The sequence below is a fragment of the Bufo bufo genome, chromosome 5 (genome assembly GCF_905171765.1).
Source record: "Bufo bufo chromosome 5, aBufBuf1.1, whole genome shotgun sequence".
In the NCBI taxonomy this organism is placed as follows: domain Eukaryota; kingdom Metazoa; phylum Chordata; class Amphibia; order Anura; family Bufonidae; genus Bufo; species Bufo bufo.
This window is the reverse complement of record NC_053393.1, coordinates 311243064-311260696: the sequence shown is the minus strand read 5'-3', so window position 1 is coordinate 311260696 and position 17633 is coordinate 311243064. Positions and strand designations below refer to the sequence as shown.

The 17633-nt window shown below is 41.1% G+C and overlaps 1 protein-coding gene across 1 annotated transcript in view; it reads left to right on the top strand.

Moving 5' to 3' along the window:
* Nucleotides 1–17633, top strand: part of PDCD6 (programmed cell death 6) — a 43212-nt gene that overhangs the window by 11265 nt on the left and 14314 nt on the right. The window contains exon 3 of the mRNA XM_040433849.1: nt 11729–11773. Coding sequence (XP_040289783.1) covers nt 11729–11773 — 45 coding nt within the window. The remainder of the gene's footprint in view (nt 1–11728; nt 11774–17633) is intronic.

Here is a 17633-nt window from a genome sequence, read left to right as displayed (position 1 = left end):
GCCCTTTAAAGGGTTGGGACCACACTGAATATGGACTGCAAAAATCTGTTCTTAAAAATAAATAGATGGTTGGCTAGGCATTCAGTAATGAGAGCCACAAACCCCTGGCACACATCTGGGTACAGAGGACGTCTTGCTGAAAGAAATTATTTGAACTATATTTCAGACTCTGATCACAGAGTGTTCTTGTTTGTCAGTAATTCAGTTTGGTTGTCTTAAGAGTAGGAAAAAAGGAGCGCACATCTGCCATGCAGTGATGTATTGCTGATGAGCATAATTTAGACGTGAGTCTCGGAGTATGTTTTAATCAGAGGGCATAGGCCCACTCACCATGTCATGATGACCTCTTTCAAGTGAGTCATAAGGGTTAATACCTACTTGGTCTCTGACTTGGAAAGGTGAGCTTTTGTGGTCTGTTCACATGGTGCAGTGCTGCCTGATGTTGTGACTGTGGGGTGGCCCCGAGCCTAGGGCACTTAGCCTTCTAGTAGGGTGCTGTCCCCACCAGTGTTATGGTGTGTAGGGACCATCTTAAAAAAGGTTGTTATGTAGTTGTCATGTGCAATTTGATCAAAACGTATATGAAGCAATAGATCCCTGCATAACATGCATGTGCAATCTTTGTCTTTTTTTTTTTTTTCTACAGTTGTGAAATGTTACTTGTCTTATAGCATTTAGCATCTCTGTGTGAACGGAATTTGCATGTAAATACAGTGAGATCTCCTATTTGTCCCGTAAACCGTAGGAGTTAAATGGTCAGTCGTTTCAACAATAGTACAGATGAATATAAGAAACTTTGTAATATATCTTCTATATTAGAGAAAGTCTTTCTCCCTCTAGCAGAATTCATCCTCCATTCTACTTGGATTTCTATGTGCATTATGTGCGTCTCTATCTCTTTTAAATAAGCTCTTGTAAGGCAGGGTTCACATCATGTTGCCATCCATGCCTCAGATGGATGCCATACCTTGGCATCCGTCACCATAGAGTTCCACTATAAAAAGAACGTATACGTCTGCAGGGTAGAAAAACATGGTGTAATATATGTTTGTTTGTTTTTTATTCCCCCCCCCCCCCCCCCCCCCCTTCCCCAGCATATATGATAATGGGATGGCAAAAACGTGATGTGAATCCAGCCTTATGTCTCTTCTCTCTCATTGCAGCTAAATTCTCCTCTCCACAGAAAGGGGAGAAACACATTTCTCTGATAAGATATATTATAACATTTCTTATACTTACCTATACTGTTAATTTGTGCAGATTTTGTTGAGGACTTGTTTTTTTGTGGGACAAGTTGTACTTTATGGCACCATTTAATATTGCATAGGATGTAGTGGGAATCTGGAAAAAAATTCAAATAGTGGTGGAATTGGAAAAAACGAAATTCCGCCACAGTTTTGGGTTTTGTTTTTACTGCGTTAACTATGTGGTAAAACTGACCTGTTCTTCATTCTCTGGGTTAGTACGATTAGGCCGGAACTACGTCTGTATAGTTTTTCTTGTGTTGAAGTATAGAAAAAAAAAAAAAAAGTAAAACTTTGGAAGATCGTTTTTATTTTATTTTTTATTAAACCATTTTGGAATGTGTATGGCTTTTTGATCAGTTTTTATTAAAAAAAAATTTGGGTAGGTGAAGTGATGAAAAAAACTGCGCACAGTCTATTTTATTTTTTCCCTGTTCACCATTCACCATATAGGATAACTATTTTATTTTAATGGTACGGGCATTTTGCCCATTTTGATTTTAAACCTAGAAGCCTAGTAAAGGCTCTGACTTATTACTTTACTGGATTGCCTTCCCTAATCTCCTTCTGGGGGAGGCGCTTCTGTCTGGCAATCGCACGCTTCCGGGTTTTTGGCCTCTCTGATGCTGTCGCATTTGACCGTGGCATGTGAGGGGTTAAATATTCGTGATTGGCATTACCGCTGGATCGCTGACATTAGGCCTGGGTGTCTGCTGTGTGAAAAATCAGGTGCGCAGTTGCTATGGTGCCTACTCTGCTCCAGAGTGGTGCTATCTTTAAAGGTCTTTAACCCCTTCACGACAAGGGACATGCTATTACCTCACATTTTGTGAAGGAGTTAAAGGGACACTGTCGCCTGGATTTTACTTACTGAGCTAATAACATCACCACATTAGTCTCCACAATTTACATTAAAATATACTAGTATTACTGCCATGTGTCTTTTATTTGGTCTATAAAATCAGTTTTAGTAATATGTAAAGTAACTCAATAAGGAGCCCAAGGGGACGTCCCTCTGGTCGTTTGAGCCCAGCACCACCCCACTGCTAATTTATTCACTGCTCAGCGCCAACGTAATGTTTGTGGAGCGCCCATTTGTGCAGCTGGCGCATGCGCAATGAGTTCTGTGAAGCCGATGCCAGGAGGTGCTGAGCAGTGAATAAATTAGCAGTGGGGCGGTGCTGGGCTCTGAAGTAATGGGAGCGGTTAGACTCCAACGGCAGGAGGGACGTCCCCTTGGGCTCCTTTTTATTGAGGTACTTTACATATTAATAAAACTGATTTTATAGACCAAAGACACAAGGCAGTAATACTAGTTAATTTTAATGTAAATCGTGGAGACTAATGTGGTGATGTTAATAGCTCAGTAAGTAAAATGCAGGTCAGTGTCCCTTTAAAGACCTTTTACACAGGCCAATGATCCGTGGGATGTGCTTTAATAAGGACCCTCTTAATCATTGCCCTTTCTTAGGGTGGGTTCACATCATGTGTTTTTTTCTATCCAGTTAACGTATACAAAAAAAGTGTGTGTGTGTGTGTATATGTATATATATATATTATACCTCAGTCTGATGCCATAAAGTGGCATCCGTTCATCATAGAGTTCCATTGTAAAAAAAAAAAAACACAAACAAACATGCTAACGTATATGTCAAACAAAGGCATAAAAGGGAACTAATCAGCCGACAAAAGTATTGGGACACACTGCTTAATTTTCTGACCAGGACATATGAGATGGGGGGAGTCTTAGTGACAGATTCATGTACTTGATTATTAGGCAGTTGTTAGATTTTTATTGTGATGGGATCAGATGAACATGGCTGAAAGGTTAAATAGTGTCTCACAAAAGTGAGTACACCCCTCACATTTTTGTAAATATTTTATTATATCTTTTAATGTAACAACGTCGAAGATCTGACACATTGATACAATGTAGAGTAGTCAGTGTACAGCTTGTATAGCGGTGTAAATTTGGTGTGCCCTCAATATAACTCTACACACAGCCATTAATGTCTAAACCGCTGGCAACAAAAGTGAGTACACCCCTATTAGCTATTTTCTCTCCCCATTGTCATGTGACTCCTTAGTGTTACAGGGTCTCAGGTGTGAGTGGGGAGCAGGTTTGATAAATTTGGTGTTATCGCTCTCACACTCCCTCATACTGGTCACTGGAAGTTCAACATGGCAAAGAACTCTCTGAGGATCTGAAAAAAAAAAAGAATTGTTGCTCTACATAAAGATGGCCGAGGCTATAAGAATATTGCCAACACCCTGAAACTGAGCTGCAGCATGGTGGCCAAGACCATACAGCGGTTTAACAAGACAGCTTCCACTCAGAACAGGCCTCTCCATGGTCGACCAAATAAGTTAAATGCACATGCTCATCGTCATGTTTGGAGGTTGTCTTTTCAAAATAGACGTATGAGTGCTGCTAGCATTGCTGCAGAGGTTAAAGTGGTGAAGGTCAGCCTGTCAGTCCTCAGACCATAAGCCGTACACTGCGTCAAATTGGTCTGCATGGTTGTCATCCCAGAAGGAAGCCTATTCTAAAGATATGCACAAAAAAAAAAAAAAAATTTGCTGAAGACAAGCAGACTAAGGACATGGATTACTGGAACCATGTCCTGTGGTCTGATGAGACCAGATAGATTTATTTGGTTCAGATGGTGTCAAGTGTGTGTCGTGGCAACCAGGTAAGGAGTACAAAGACAAGTGTGTCTTGCCTACAGTCAAGAATAGTTGTGGGAGTGTCATGGTTCGGGGCTGCATGAGTGCTGCCGGCTGTGTGGAGCTACAGTTCATTGAGGGAATGCCAACATGTCCTGTGACATACTGCAGCAGAGCATGATCCCCCTCCCTTAGGAAACTGGGCCACAGGGCAATATTCCAACATGGTAACAACCCCAAATGCACCTCCAAGACTACCACTGCCTTGCTAAAGAAACTGAGCGTAAAGGTGCTGGACTGGCCAAGCATGTCTCCCGACCTAAACCCTATTGAGCATCTGTGGGGAGTCCTCAAACGGTAGGTGGAGGAGCGCAAGGTCTCTAACATCCACCAGATCCATGATGTCGTCATGGAGAAGTAGAAGAGGATTTCAGTGGCAACCTGTGAAGCTCTAGTGAACTCCATGCCCAAGAGACTTAAGGCAAATGATGGTGGCCACACAAAATATTGACACTTTGGGCACAATTTGACGATTTTCACGTAGGGGTGTACTCACTTTTGTTGCCAACAGTTTAGACATTAATGACTGTTATTTTGAGGGCGCACCAAATTTACACAAGCTGTACACTGACCACTTTACATTGTATCAAAGTGTCATATTTTCAGTGTCCCATGAAAAGATGTAATAAAATATTTACAAAAATGTGAGGGGTGTACTCACTTTTGTGAAAGACTGTACATTAGATATTCATGTTTATACATGCTGAAAAAGTGTAATACTAGGCGTAACTCCTCTTATGCATATTAATGTTTGGATGTGGTCATATACATTGCCTTGCAAAAGTATTCACCCCCTTTTTTTTTTTTTTTTTTTTTTTGGTGTCTCACAACCTGGAATTAACATGGATTGTTTGAGTATTTGCATCAGTTAATTTACAGAACATGCCCACAACTTTGAAGATATTTTTATTTTATTTTTTTATTGTGAAGCAAACAATAAATAGGACAAAATAACAGAAAAGGTCAATGTGCATATTTATTCACCCCCTAAAGTCAATACTTCGTAGAGCCACCTTTTGCGGCAATCGCAGCTCCAAGTCGCTTTGGATAAGTCTCTGAGCTTGCCACATCTAGGTCTACTTTCACACTGGCGTTTTGGCTTTCCGTTTGTGAGATCCGTTCAGGGCTCTCACAAGCAGTCCAAAACTGATCAGTTTTGCCCTAATGCATTCTGAATGGAAAAGGATCCGCTCAGAATACATCAGTTTGCCTCCGATCCATCTCCATTCCACTTTGGAGGCGGACACCAAAACACTGCCTGCAGCGTTTTGGTGTCAGTTTCACGAAACTGAGCCAAACGGATCCGTTCTGACACATAATGTAAGTCAATGGGGACGGATCCGTCCTCCATTGACTTTCAATGGTGTTCAAGACTGATCTGTCTTGGCTATGTTAAAGATAATACAAACTGATCGGATACAGGCGGTTGTATTATCTGAACGGATCTGTCTGTGCAGATCCATGGCGGATCCACACCAAACGCGAGTGTGAAGGTAGCCTTACCACTGGTATTTCTGCCCATTCCCCCTTGCAAAACTGCTCCAGCTCCTTCAAGTTGGATGGTTTGCGCTTGTGAACAGCAATCGAAGTCTGACCACAGATTTTCTATTTGATTGAGATCTGGGCTTTGACTAGGCCATTCCAACACATTTACATGTTTCCCCTTACACCACTCAAGTGTTGCTTTAGCAGTGTTTTTGGGGTCATTATCCTGCTGGAAGGTGAACCTCTGTCCTAGCCTCAAATCACACACAAATTGGTACAGGTTTTACTCAAGAATATCCCTGTATTTAGCACCATCCATCTTTCCCTCAACTCTGACCAGTTTACCCGTCTCGGAATTGGGGGAAAAAAAGCAACTTCACCAGTTTTTACAGTTTTTATTTTTATTTTTGTCGTTTGAGCAGTTACTTTCATTCTAAAGGTCAGTCCTAATCGGGGTGGATTTGATTTAAATCAAAATGATTTAAATCACTAGTCAGCAAGGCTTGATTTTAAATCCTAGTTTTCTACATAAAGACTAATTCTTGCTGGTATAACTTATAATATGCAAGTAGATGAAGATTTAAACAACTATTCATATTAGTTTGATTAGGTTGATTCTGCATTCATAGGTTTGTAGAAGTTAGGATTAAGGTATTTTTCTCAACTCTGTTCATGTTATAACATTTTTGCTGTGAAGAGGAGGCATGTGATCTCTGCTGAGTCCAATTCAGTTTTGAGAACTGCAAAAGTAAACCAAGCATCTGTGATAATATCTTGTAGGCAGAGAAACTGCCCAATAATCTTACAAAAACGTCTGGAAGAGCATGACATTGTGAATGGATTAATGGAATTTATTTACCCAAAAAATGACACATATAGAAACATAGAATGGTTCTCACCTGCCGACACATTTGGCCCATCTAGTCTGCCCAATATACTGAATACTATGAATAGCCCTTGGCCCTATCTTATATGAAGGATGGCCTTATGCCTATCCCATGCATGCTTAAACTCCTCCACTGTATTTGCAGCTACCACTTCTGCAGGAAGGCTATTCCATGCATCCTCTACTCTCTTAGTAAAGTAATACTTCCTGATATTACTTTTAAACCTTTGCCCCTCTAATTTAAAACTATGTCCTCTTGTAGCAGTTTTTCTTCTTTTAAATATTCTCTCCTCTTTTACCTTGTTGATTCCCTTTATGTATTTAAAAGTTTCTATCATATCCCCTCTGTCTCTTCTTTCTTCCAAGCTATACATGTTAAGGTCCTTTAATCTTTCCTGGTAAGTTTTGTCCTGCAATCCATGTACCAGTTTAGTAGCTCTTCTCTGAACTGTCTCCAAAGTATCAATATCCTTCTGGAGATATGGTCTCCAGTACTGAGCACAATACTCCAAATGAGGTCTCACTAGTGCTCTGTAGAGCGGCATGAGCACCTCCCTCTTTCTACTGGTAATGCCTCTCCCTATACACCCAAGCATTCCGCTAGCATTTCCTGCTGCTCTATGACATTGTCTGCCTACCTTTAAGTCTTCTGAAATAATGACCCCTAAATCCCTTTCCTCAGATACTGAGGTTAGGACTGTATCACTGATTTTATATTCTGCTCTTGGGTTTTTACGCCCCAGGTGCATTATCTTGCACTTATCAACATTACATTTTAGTTGCCAGATTTTTGACCATTCTTCTAGTTTTCCTAAGTCCTTTTCCATTTGATGTATCCCTCCAGGAACATCAACCCTGTTACAAATCTTTGTGTCATCAGAAAAAAGACACACCTTACCATCGAGGACTTCTGCAATATATATTAAACAATATGGGTCCCAGAACAGATCCCTGATGTACCCCACTGGTAACAAGACCATGGTCTGAATATACTCCACTGACTACAACCCTCTGTCTGTCCCTCAGCCACTGCCTAATCCATTCAACAATATGGGAGTCCACGTACAGCCTTATTCTACATAATTGAAAAACTAATCTTTTATTTCATGATGGAATAACCTTTGGTTGGTAATATATTTTCCTGAAAAAGCATTTTATATCAAAAAAATCCGATTTAAATAAAAAAATCTGATATTTATTATTTTTTTTTAAATCATTGATTTTTATCCACCCTGGTCCTAATCCAGGGATCCTTCTTTTTTTTTTTTTTTTTTTTTTTTTTATACGTATAGTTTTTCTTGCGTTTTCATACTGATAATAAAAACTTTGTCAAAAATGTTTCCAAGTTTTATTTTTGTCACCATATTCTGACCCCTATAACTATTCTGGACTTTTTCATTTTTTTTTTTTTTTTTTTAGAGAAATGAAGCAACCAAAATCGGCCAGTTTGTATTTTTTTACAATTTTTTTGGGGGGGGGGGGGGAAGGGGGGGTAAGGTGTGTGTGTGTGTGTGTGTGTGTTTGAATTTTTATATTTTTAAACTTTCTTTTTTTTTTTTTTATAGTTCCCACAGGGAACTATAGCAAACAATCATTAGATTGCTATTCTCATAGACTCCAATGCATTAGCATTGGAGTCTGTGAGAAATGTACTAGTTAGAATGACTGGAGGCTGCTGCATACAAGCTCCGGCTTCTCCGTTCACCTCTTCTGGGTTTGCGCGCGCTTATATGCCGTGGTCAGGATTGAGCACAGCATCTGAAGTGTTAAACGTCCGCGACCGGCATTATCGCTGTATAAAACATCTTTAACCGCTTGCCGCCACTGTAACGCCGATAGGCGTCCGGGCAGCAGCGCTCTCAGGTCTCAGCGACGCCTATTGGCGTCATCTCGTGAGACCCGAGATTTCGAGTGAACGCGCGCATGCGTTCAACACGGCGCGCAGCTCTGAAGTTAAACTACAGCCTGTCAGCGCTGATCATTCGCTGGCAAGCTGTAGATGTTTAAAAAATCGCATCAGAAAGGTATATTAGACGCTGTTTTGTTAACAGCGTCTGATATACCTGCTACTTGGTCATCTGGTGGTCCCTTTTGCTTGGATCCATCACCAGAGGACACAGGCAGCTCTGTAAGTAGCACCACACTACACTATACACACACACACCCCCCTGTCACTTATTAACCCCTGATCACCCCATATAGACTCCTTGATCACCCCCCTGTCATTAGTCACCCCCCTGTAAGGCTCCATTCAGCTGCGGAACAGAATTGCGGATGTGTGAATGGGGCCTAAGGGTCCCTTATCACCGCCAGTTAGCTACTTGTTAGGTAGTTAGCGCCCACCGCACCGCAGTCACTGATTAGTCGCTTATTAGCGTCATCGCTGTCGCTAATCGGCACTAGTACTATATAGTATCTGTAAGTGATCAAGACTGATCGCAATCAGATCTATATCAGTACATTAGGGTCACCTTAGGCTCTACAGAAAACACAGTGTTCGCCCGATCAGGCCTGATCTTGTGCCCACACTTGCGTTCAGTCCGCCCCACCGCAGTGACAGAAATACTTTTGAGCTTTCTGGATCTTTATTAGCGATCGCAGCTTTACTTCGCAAGCACTCCTTTTTACTAGGCAGGTGTGTTTTTTTTTTTTTTTTTTTTCTGGGTAGTCTCAGAGGAATACCCCCTAAATTTAGTTAGCCAAAAATGTCAAAAAGGGGTATTCCGCTGAAGAGTACTTTTAGGATTTCACAGGGCATTTTTACGCATTTGGATTCCAAACTACTTCTCACGCTTTAGGGCCCCTAAAATGCCAGGGCAGTATAAATACCCCACAAGTGACCCCATTTTGGAAAGAAGACACCCCAAGGTATTCCGTGAGGGGTATGGCGAGTTCATAGAAGTTTTTTTTGCACAAGTTAGCGGAAATTGATATTTTTTTTCTTACAAAGTCTCATTCCACTAACTTGTGACAATTTTTTTTATTTATTTTTTATATGAACTCGCCATACCCCTCACGGAATACCTTGGGGTGTCTTCTTTCTAAAATGGGGTCACTTGTGGGGTATTTATACTGCCCTGGCATTTTAGGGGCCCTAAAGTGTGAGAAGTGCCCTGTGAAATCCTAAAAGTACTCATTGGAATTTGGGCCCCTTTGCGCACCTAGGCTGCAAAAAAGTGTCACACATGTGGTATCGCCGTACTCAGGAGAAGTAGGGCAATGTGTTTTGGGGTGTATTTTTACATATACCCATACTGTGTGTGAGAAATATCTCTGTAAATGACAACTTTTTTTTTTTTTTTTCTACAAAGTTGTCATTTACAGAGATATTTCTCACACACAGTATAAGTATATGTAAAAATCTCCCAAAAAAATTGCCCTACTTCTCCTGAGTACGGTGATATCACGTGTGACACTTTTTTGCAGCCTAGGTGCGCAAAGGGGCCCAAATTCCAATGAGTACTTTTAAGATTTCACAGGGCATTTTTACGCATTTGGATTCCAAACTACAGCCCGCATCCAGCAGCACTGACTGGGAGCGGCAACTGAGGGGTTAAATAATGGGGTGGCGCAATCACCACTCGCAGTCAGTGCGGCCAGTGAAAAAATAAGTCCTTTATATAGCTCTGTAGACTGAAATATAAAAGTTATGGCTGTCAGGATATAGCGATGCAAAGAAAATTTAGATTTTTCTTAAGTATTGCCGCAGAATATTGAGCCGCAGAATAAGGACGTTGGGTCACTTTTAGTGCATAGTGAATGTTGTGGTGTCAAAACCCCAAAAACCTTGGTTTTTGCCACACAGATTTTTATTTTTTTCTTGTTTTCTAATACAAGACATAGTGAATTAAATGGTGGCATTGAAAAATGCATCTTATCCAGCCAAAAATAAGACCACATATAGCTATGTGAATGGAAAAATAAAAAAGTTATTGCTATTGGAACATGAATATCAATAGGCCTAGTCTTTAAAGGGTTAACTGTGACCTCCACAGAAGTCCATTTCCTTAATAGTGTCATCCAGTGCCCTGCCCCTTTAAAGCTGACCTACAGCAGTGAAGAAAAATGTCTGGGTTGTTATGGAAACCTGGTGTAAAAACTGTGTGTGTGGAGACTAAGGGCCTGCGATCTTCTATTGGCTGATAAGGGACATGTGACCGTGTATGGCAGTTGGGGTGTGAAAGACCTGCAGGCTTCTATTGGCTAATGTAGGTCATGTGATATATTTGACTTTTTTTTTGGGAATATCTCAAACGGTACGTCCTAGAGAGCTGAGACCAGGTCTAAAACCTTCTAGGACACCTGATGTACCTGTGTGCCAAATTTGGCGATTTTAAATGCGATTGCGGGTTCCTTTAGCGTACATACATTCACACATACACTCATCTTTATATATTAGATAGGGGTTAGTATGATATGTTATTTCATAATTTTTGTTTTTTTGTCAAAACTGCAAAAAATTGTCCTGGCTACCAGAGGTGCAGAATGTCTTTAAAAAAAAAAAAAAAAAACTGACCACAAAAGGGTTACACGTTATCATTGATCAGCATTTATTAAAGGGGTTGTGCAGCCAGTAATATTGATGACCTATCCTCAATAACTAATCTGTGGGGGTCACCGTCTATCAGATGTTTGAAGAAGAGCTGGCGCTCATGCAAGCACTACTTGAATGGCACAAGCACTTGTAATTGCACTGCACCTCTGAGCTCGTCTGAGCACCCATCGGCAGGGGTGCAGCAATCTAATATTGCAGCAATCAATATGAGATGACTGGACAACTCCTTTAAATGGATACCACTATAGCCCATGGGTAATGGATGCCTCTGTTGGGCATCTAATCTAATGTAGAACTTCGTGGCACTCTGCCAATAAATGCTCTGAGTCGGGTTCCCACCCTGTATATAACAATAAAGAGAACTCCAACAGTTATGATGCGGAAGGGTGAACTTTTATTGAAGTGCGGCCTTTACATACAGTGACGTTTCGGCCTGATGTGGCCTTTATCAAACTGGTGCCGCTTAGAGGAGATGGGGAAAGTGTAGGAAATGGCTGTGCGCAACCCAGAGTCTCTGAGCACAGCCATTTCCTACACTTTCCCATCTCCTCTAAGCGGCACCAGTTTGATAAAGGCCACATCAGGCCGAAACGTCACTGTATGTAAAGGCCGCACTTCAATAAAGGTTCACCCTTCCGCATCATAACTGCAGTAGTTTGTTTTTCTGTTAGGCATCTGACAGTCTCCCTTTTAACATGTAAACTTGGGAGCTTAGCGTGCCATCTGCATTAAATGTGAACAAGGCCCAACATAAACTAACACATCTGTAAACTACTGTTCATATACTTCAGTCTTTTACTATGAGTACTAAACTCTTCCTTCTGCTTTCAGGTACCTGGACACCGTTTAACCCTGGCACTGTCCGAGCTATTATCTGTAAGTTCATGTTCAAATATATAGGCTCTGGTCTTGATAAATCAAAGTGTGCAAAGCATTGACTAGCCCTGTGTCAAATGCTTCCTCCGGCAGTCTGTGCGCTCGTAGCTGGCGTACATTTCAGTCCTCATTTACACCAGTTTCTGGCATAAATAATGGATGGGCTGGGTTTGGCAACTTTTTAACGGCAAAACCATGGTTTTGGGAGATGGTGACTCCACCATATTTTTAATTTTCATCCTCTATTCTGCGGTAGAAGGAGAAGACTGATCAGTGGGTGACATATGCTTTCCCATAGTTCAGATTTTTCAAGCATTTGCAAGTCATCTGTTCTTAGGCAGCAGCCAAGATCTAATTTATGGAAGTTCTAATATTGAAGGGTGGTGTGTATCCCTGGAGTGGATAGGTGTCAGTAAATGACATGGTGGTGTAGCAAGATGAGGCAAGTATGAATTCTGTTTACTAAGTGATCGGATCTGCATCATGTGTCATACAGTCACTACCATTGATGACTATGGACGAGTTGGGCTCATCTCAAAGTCTGCTGTGAAGCTGCAGATTTCCGCCACTAGCTGATGCAACACAGCTATTTTTTGCTTTTCCCGTTCCACATTTTGAAATGCCAGTTGTAACCTACATGAAGTTCAAGTTACTTGTAGTCCCTTGTACTATTGATTTATGCAATGTTGTGTGAAAAGTTAGTGATCATTTGAAAGGGGTTGTCTCAGTTCAGCAAATGGCATTTTATCATGTAGAGTAGGTTAATACAAGGCACTTACTATTAATTACACTGCTCCAAAAAATAAAGGGAACACAAAAATAACACATCCTAGATCTGAATTAATTAAATATTCTTCTGAAATACTTTGTTCTTTACATAGTTGAATGTGCTGACAACAAAATCGCACAAATAAAAAAAATGGAAATCCAGTAGGGATCGACCGATATATCGGTTTTACCGATATTATCGGTCGATATTTCAGGAAATTTGACAGTTATCGGTAGGGATCGACCGATATTGTTTTTTTTTTTTTTTTTTTGTTTGTTTTTTAGGGCCGATACCGATAATTTGAACTTTCAGGCCGATAGCCGATAATTTATACCGATATTCTGGGAATTTTCATTTTTGAAGAAAAAATATTTCCTACACAAATCTGCTGAAAATTAATGTTTATTGCTAACGTATATTTTTATTTTTTTGTAAATCTTTCTTTTTCATTTATACTTAAAAAAATAAATAAAAAATATTACTAACTTTTAGCCCCCTTAGGGACTAGAACCCTTGTCCTATTCACCCTGATAGAGCTCTATCAGGGTGAATAGGATCTCACACTGTCCCTGCTGCTCTGTGCTTTGTGCACACAGCAGCAGGGAGCTGAACATGGCAGCCAGCACACTGTAGACAAAAGGGTGCACAGCCGACCAATATGGACCAGCACCTGGGTCCAACAACTGGAGGAAAAATAAGCCAGCAGCACTCCGAATAATTGAGGAAAAACGTGTGGTTTATTGACCCAAAAAAAATGAAGCGACGTTTCAACAGCTCATTGCTGTCTTTATCAAGCCTTTCTATATATATATATATATTATATTATATTATATTATGTTATATTATACAGCAGATTTGTGTAGGAAATTATTATTATTTTTATTTCTTTTTTCAAAAATGAAAATTCCCAGAATATCGGTATAAGCTATCGGCCTGAAAGTTCACAAATTATCGGTATCGGCCCTAAAAAATCTATATCGGTCGATCCCTTCCATGGAGGTCTGGATTTGGAGTCACACTCAAAATTAAAGTGGAAAAACACACTACAGGCTGATCCAACTTTGATGTAATGTCCTTAAAACAAGTCAAAATGAGGCTCGGTAGTGTGTGTGGCCTCCACGTGCCTGTATGACCTCCCTACAACGCCTGTGCATGCTCCTGATGAGGTGGCGGACGGTCTCCTGAGGGATCTCCTCCCAGACCTGGACTAAAGCATCTGCCAACTCCTGGACAGTCTGTGGTGCAACGTGACGTTGGTGGATAGAGCGAGACATGATGTCCCAGATGTGCTCAATTGGATTCAGGTCTGGGGAACGGGCGGGCCAGTCCATGGTATCAATGCCTTGATCTTGCAGGAACTGCTGACACACTCCAGCCACATGAGGTCTAGCATTGTCTTGCATTAGGAGGAACCCAGGGCCAACCGCACCAGCATATGGTCTCACAAGGGGTCTGAGGATCTCCTCTCGGTACCTAATGGCAGTCAGGCTACCTCTGGCGAGCACATGGAGGGCTGTGCGGCCCTCCAAAGAAATGCCACCCCACACCATTACTGACCCAATGTCAAACCGGTCATGCTGGAGGATGTTGCAGGCAGCAGAACGTTCTCCACGGCGTCTCCAGACTCATTCACGTCTGTCACATATACTCAGTGTGAACCTGCTTTCATCTGTGAAGAGCACAGGGCGCCAGTGGCAAATTTGCCAATCTTGGTGTTCTCTGGCAAATGGCAAACGTCCTGCACGGTGTTGGGCTGTAGGCACAACCCCAACCTGTGGACGTCGGGCCCTCATATCACCCTCATGGAGTCTGTTTCTGACCGTTTGAGCAGACACATGCACATTTGTGGCCTGCTGGAGGTCATTTTGCAGGGCTCTGGCAGTGCTCCTCCTGTTCCTCCTTGCACAAAGGCGGAGGTAGCGGTCCTGCTGCTGGGTTGTTGCCCTCCTACGGCCTCCTCCATGTCTCCTGATGTACTGGGCTGTCTCCTGGTAGGGCCTCCATGCTCTGGACACTACGCTGACAGACACAGCAAACCTTCTTGCCACAGCTCGCATTGATGTGCCATCCTGGATAAGCTGCGCTACCTGAGCCACTTGTGTGGGTTGTAGACTCCGTCTCATGCTACCACTAGAGTGAAAGCACCGCCAGCATTCAAAAGTGACCAAAACATCAGCCAGGAAGCATAGGAACTGAGAAGAGGTCTTTGGTCACCACCTGCAGAACCATTCCTTTATTGGGGGTGTCTTGCTAATTGCCTATAATTTCCACCTGTTGTCTATCCCATTTGCACAACAGCATGTGAAATTGATTGTCACTCAGTGTTGCTTCCTAAGTGGACAGTTTGATTTCACAGAAGTGTGATTGACTTGGAGTTACATTGTGTTGTTTAAGTGTTCCCTTTATTTTTTTGAGCAGTGTATATTGTGACTAGCTGACGGACCCGGCTTCGCTCGGGTATATTTAATCTATTTCATTTAATGTTTGTGTGTGTCATTAAAAGATATCAATACTATCCACTATAACAGTGACCTCTACAGCACCCCGCCACCTTAACCACTTGCCATCTGGGCCATTTGCCCCCTTCCTGACCAGGCCTAATTTTGCAAATCTGACATATCTCACTTTGTGGTAATAACTTTGGAACGCCTTTATTTATCCAAGTCATTCAGAGATTGTTTTCTCGTGACACATTGTACTTCATGATAGTCATAAATTTGAGTCCAAATATTTCACCTTTTTATTTATGAAAAAATCCCAAATTTACCCAAAAATTTGAAAAATTCGCAATTTTCTAAATTTCAATTTCTCTGCTTTTAAAACAGAAAGTGATACCTCATAAAATATTTATTACTTAACATTCCCCATATGTCTACTTTATGTTGGCATCATTTTGGAAATGTAATTAAATTTTCTTAGGACGTTAGAAGGCTTAGAAGTTTAGAAGCAATTCTTCAAATTTTTAAGAAAATTGCCAAAACCCACTTTTTAACCACCTCAGCCCCCAGTGCTTAAACACCCTGAAAGACCAGGCCACTTTTTACACTTCTGACCTACACTACTTTCACCGTTTATTGCTCGGTCATGCAACTTACCACCCAAATGAATTTTACCTCCTTTTCTTCTCACTAATAGAGCTTTCATTTGGTGGTATTTCATTGCTGCTGACATTTTTACTTTTTTTGTTATTAATCGAAATTTAACGATTTTTTTGCAAAAAAATGACATTTTTCACTTTCAGTTGTAAAATTTTGCAAAAAAAATGACATCCATATATAAATTTTGCTCTAAATTTATTGTTCTACATGTCTTTGATAAAAAAAAAAATGTTTGGGTAAAAAAAAAATGGTTTGGGTAAAAGTTATAGCGTTTACAAACTATGGTACAAAAATGTGAATTTCCGCTTTTTGAAGCAGCTCTGACTTTCTGAGCACCTGTCATGTTTCCTGAGGTTCTACAATGCCCAGACAGTACAAACACCCCACAAATGACCCCATTTCGGAAAGTACACACCCTAAGGTATTCGCTGATGGGGATAGTGAGTTCATAGAACTTTTTATTTTTTGTCACAAGTTAGCGGAAAATGATGATTTTTTTTTTTTTTTTTTTTTTTTCTTACAAAGTCTCATATTCCACTAACTTGTGACAAAAAATAAAAACTTCCATGAACTCACTATGCCCATCACGAAATACCTTGGGGTCTCTTCTTTCCAAAATGGGGTCACTTGTGGGGTAGTTATACTGCCCTGGCATTCTAGGGGCCCAAATGTGTGGTAAGGAGTTTGAAATCAAATTCTGTAAAAACTGACCAGTGAAATCCGAAAGGTGCTCTTTGGAATGTGGGCCCCTTTGCCCACCTAGGCTGCAAAAAAGTGTCACACATCTGGTATCTCCGTATTCAGTAGAAGTTGGGGAATGTGTTTTGGGGTGTCATTTTACATATACCCATGCTGGGTGAGATAAATATCTTGGTCAAATGCCAACTTTGTATAAAAAAATGGGAAAAGTTGTCTTTTGCCAAGATATTTCTCTCACCCAGCATGGGTATATGTAAAAAGACACCCCAAAACACATTCCCCAACTTCTCCTGAATACGGAGATACCAGATGTGTGACACTTTTTTGCAGCCTAGGTGGGCAAAGGGGCCCATATTCCAAAGAGCACCTTTCGGATTTCACTCGTCATTTTTTACAGAATTTGATTTCAAACTCCTTACCACACATTTGGGCCCCTAGAATGCCAGGGCAGTATAACTACCCCACAAGTGACCCCATTTTGGAAAGAAGAGACCCCAAGGTATTCGCTGATGGGCATAGTGAGTTCATGGAAGTTTTTATTTTTTGTCACAAGTTAGTGGAATATGAGACTTTGTATGAAAAAAAAAATATATAAAAAAAATCATCATTTTCCACTAACTTGTGACAAAAAATAAAAAATTCTAGGAACTCGCCATGCCCCTCACGGAATACCTTGGGGTGTCTTCTTTCCAAAATGGGGTCACTTGTGGGGTAGTTATACTGCCCTGGCATTTTCCAGGGGCCCTAATGTGTGGTAAGTAGGTAAATGACCAGTGAAATCCAAAAGGTGCTCTTTGGAATATGGGCCCCTTTGCCCACCTAGGCTGCAAAAAAGTGCCACACATGTGGTATCTCCGTACTCAGGAGAAGTTGGGGAATGTGTTTTGGGGTGTCTTTTTACATATACCCATGCTGGGTGAGAGAAATATCTTGGCAAAAGACAACTTTTCCCATTTTTTTATACAAAGTTGGCATTTGACCAAGATATTTATCTCACCCAGCATGGGTATATGTAAAATGACACCCCAAAACACATTCCCCACCTTCTCCTGAGTACGGAGATACCAGATGTGTGACACTTTTTTGCAGCCTAGGTGGGCAAAGGGGCCCATATTCCAAAGAGCACCTTTCGGATTTCACTGGTCATTTTTTACAGAATTTGATTTCAAACTCCTTACCACACATTTGGGCCCCTAAAATACCAGGGCATTATACCTACCCCACAAGTGACCCCATTTTGGAAAGAATAGACCCCAAGGTATTCGCTGATGGGCATAGTAAGTTCATGGAAGTT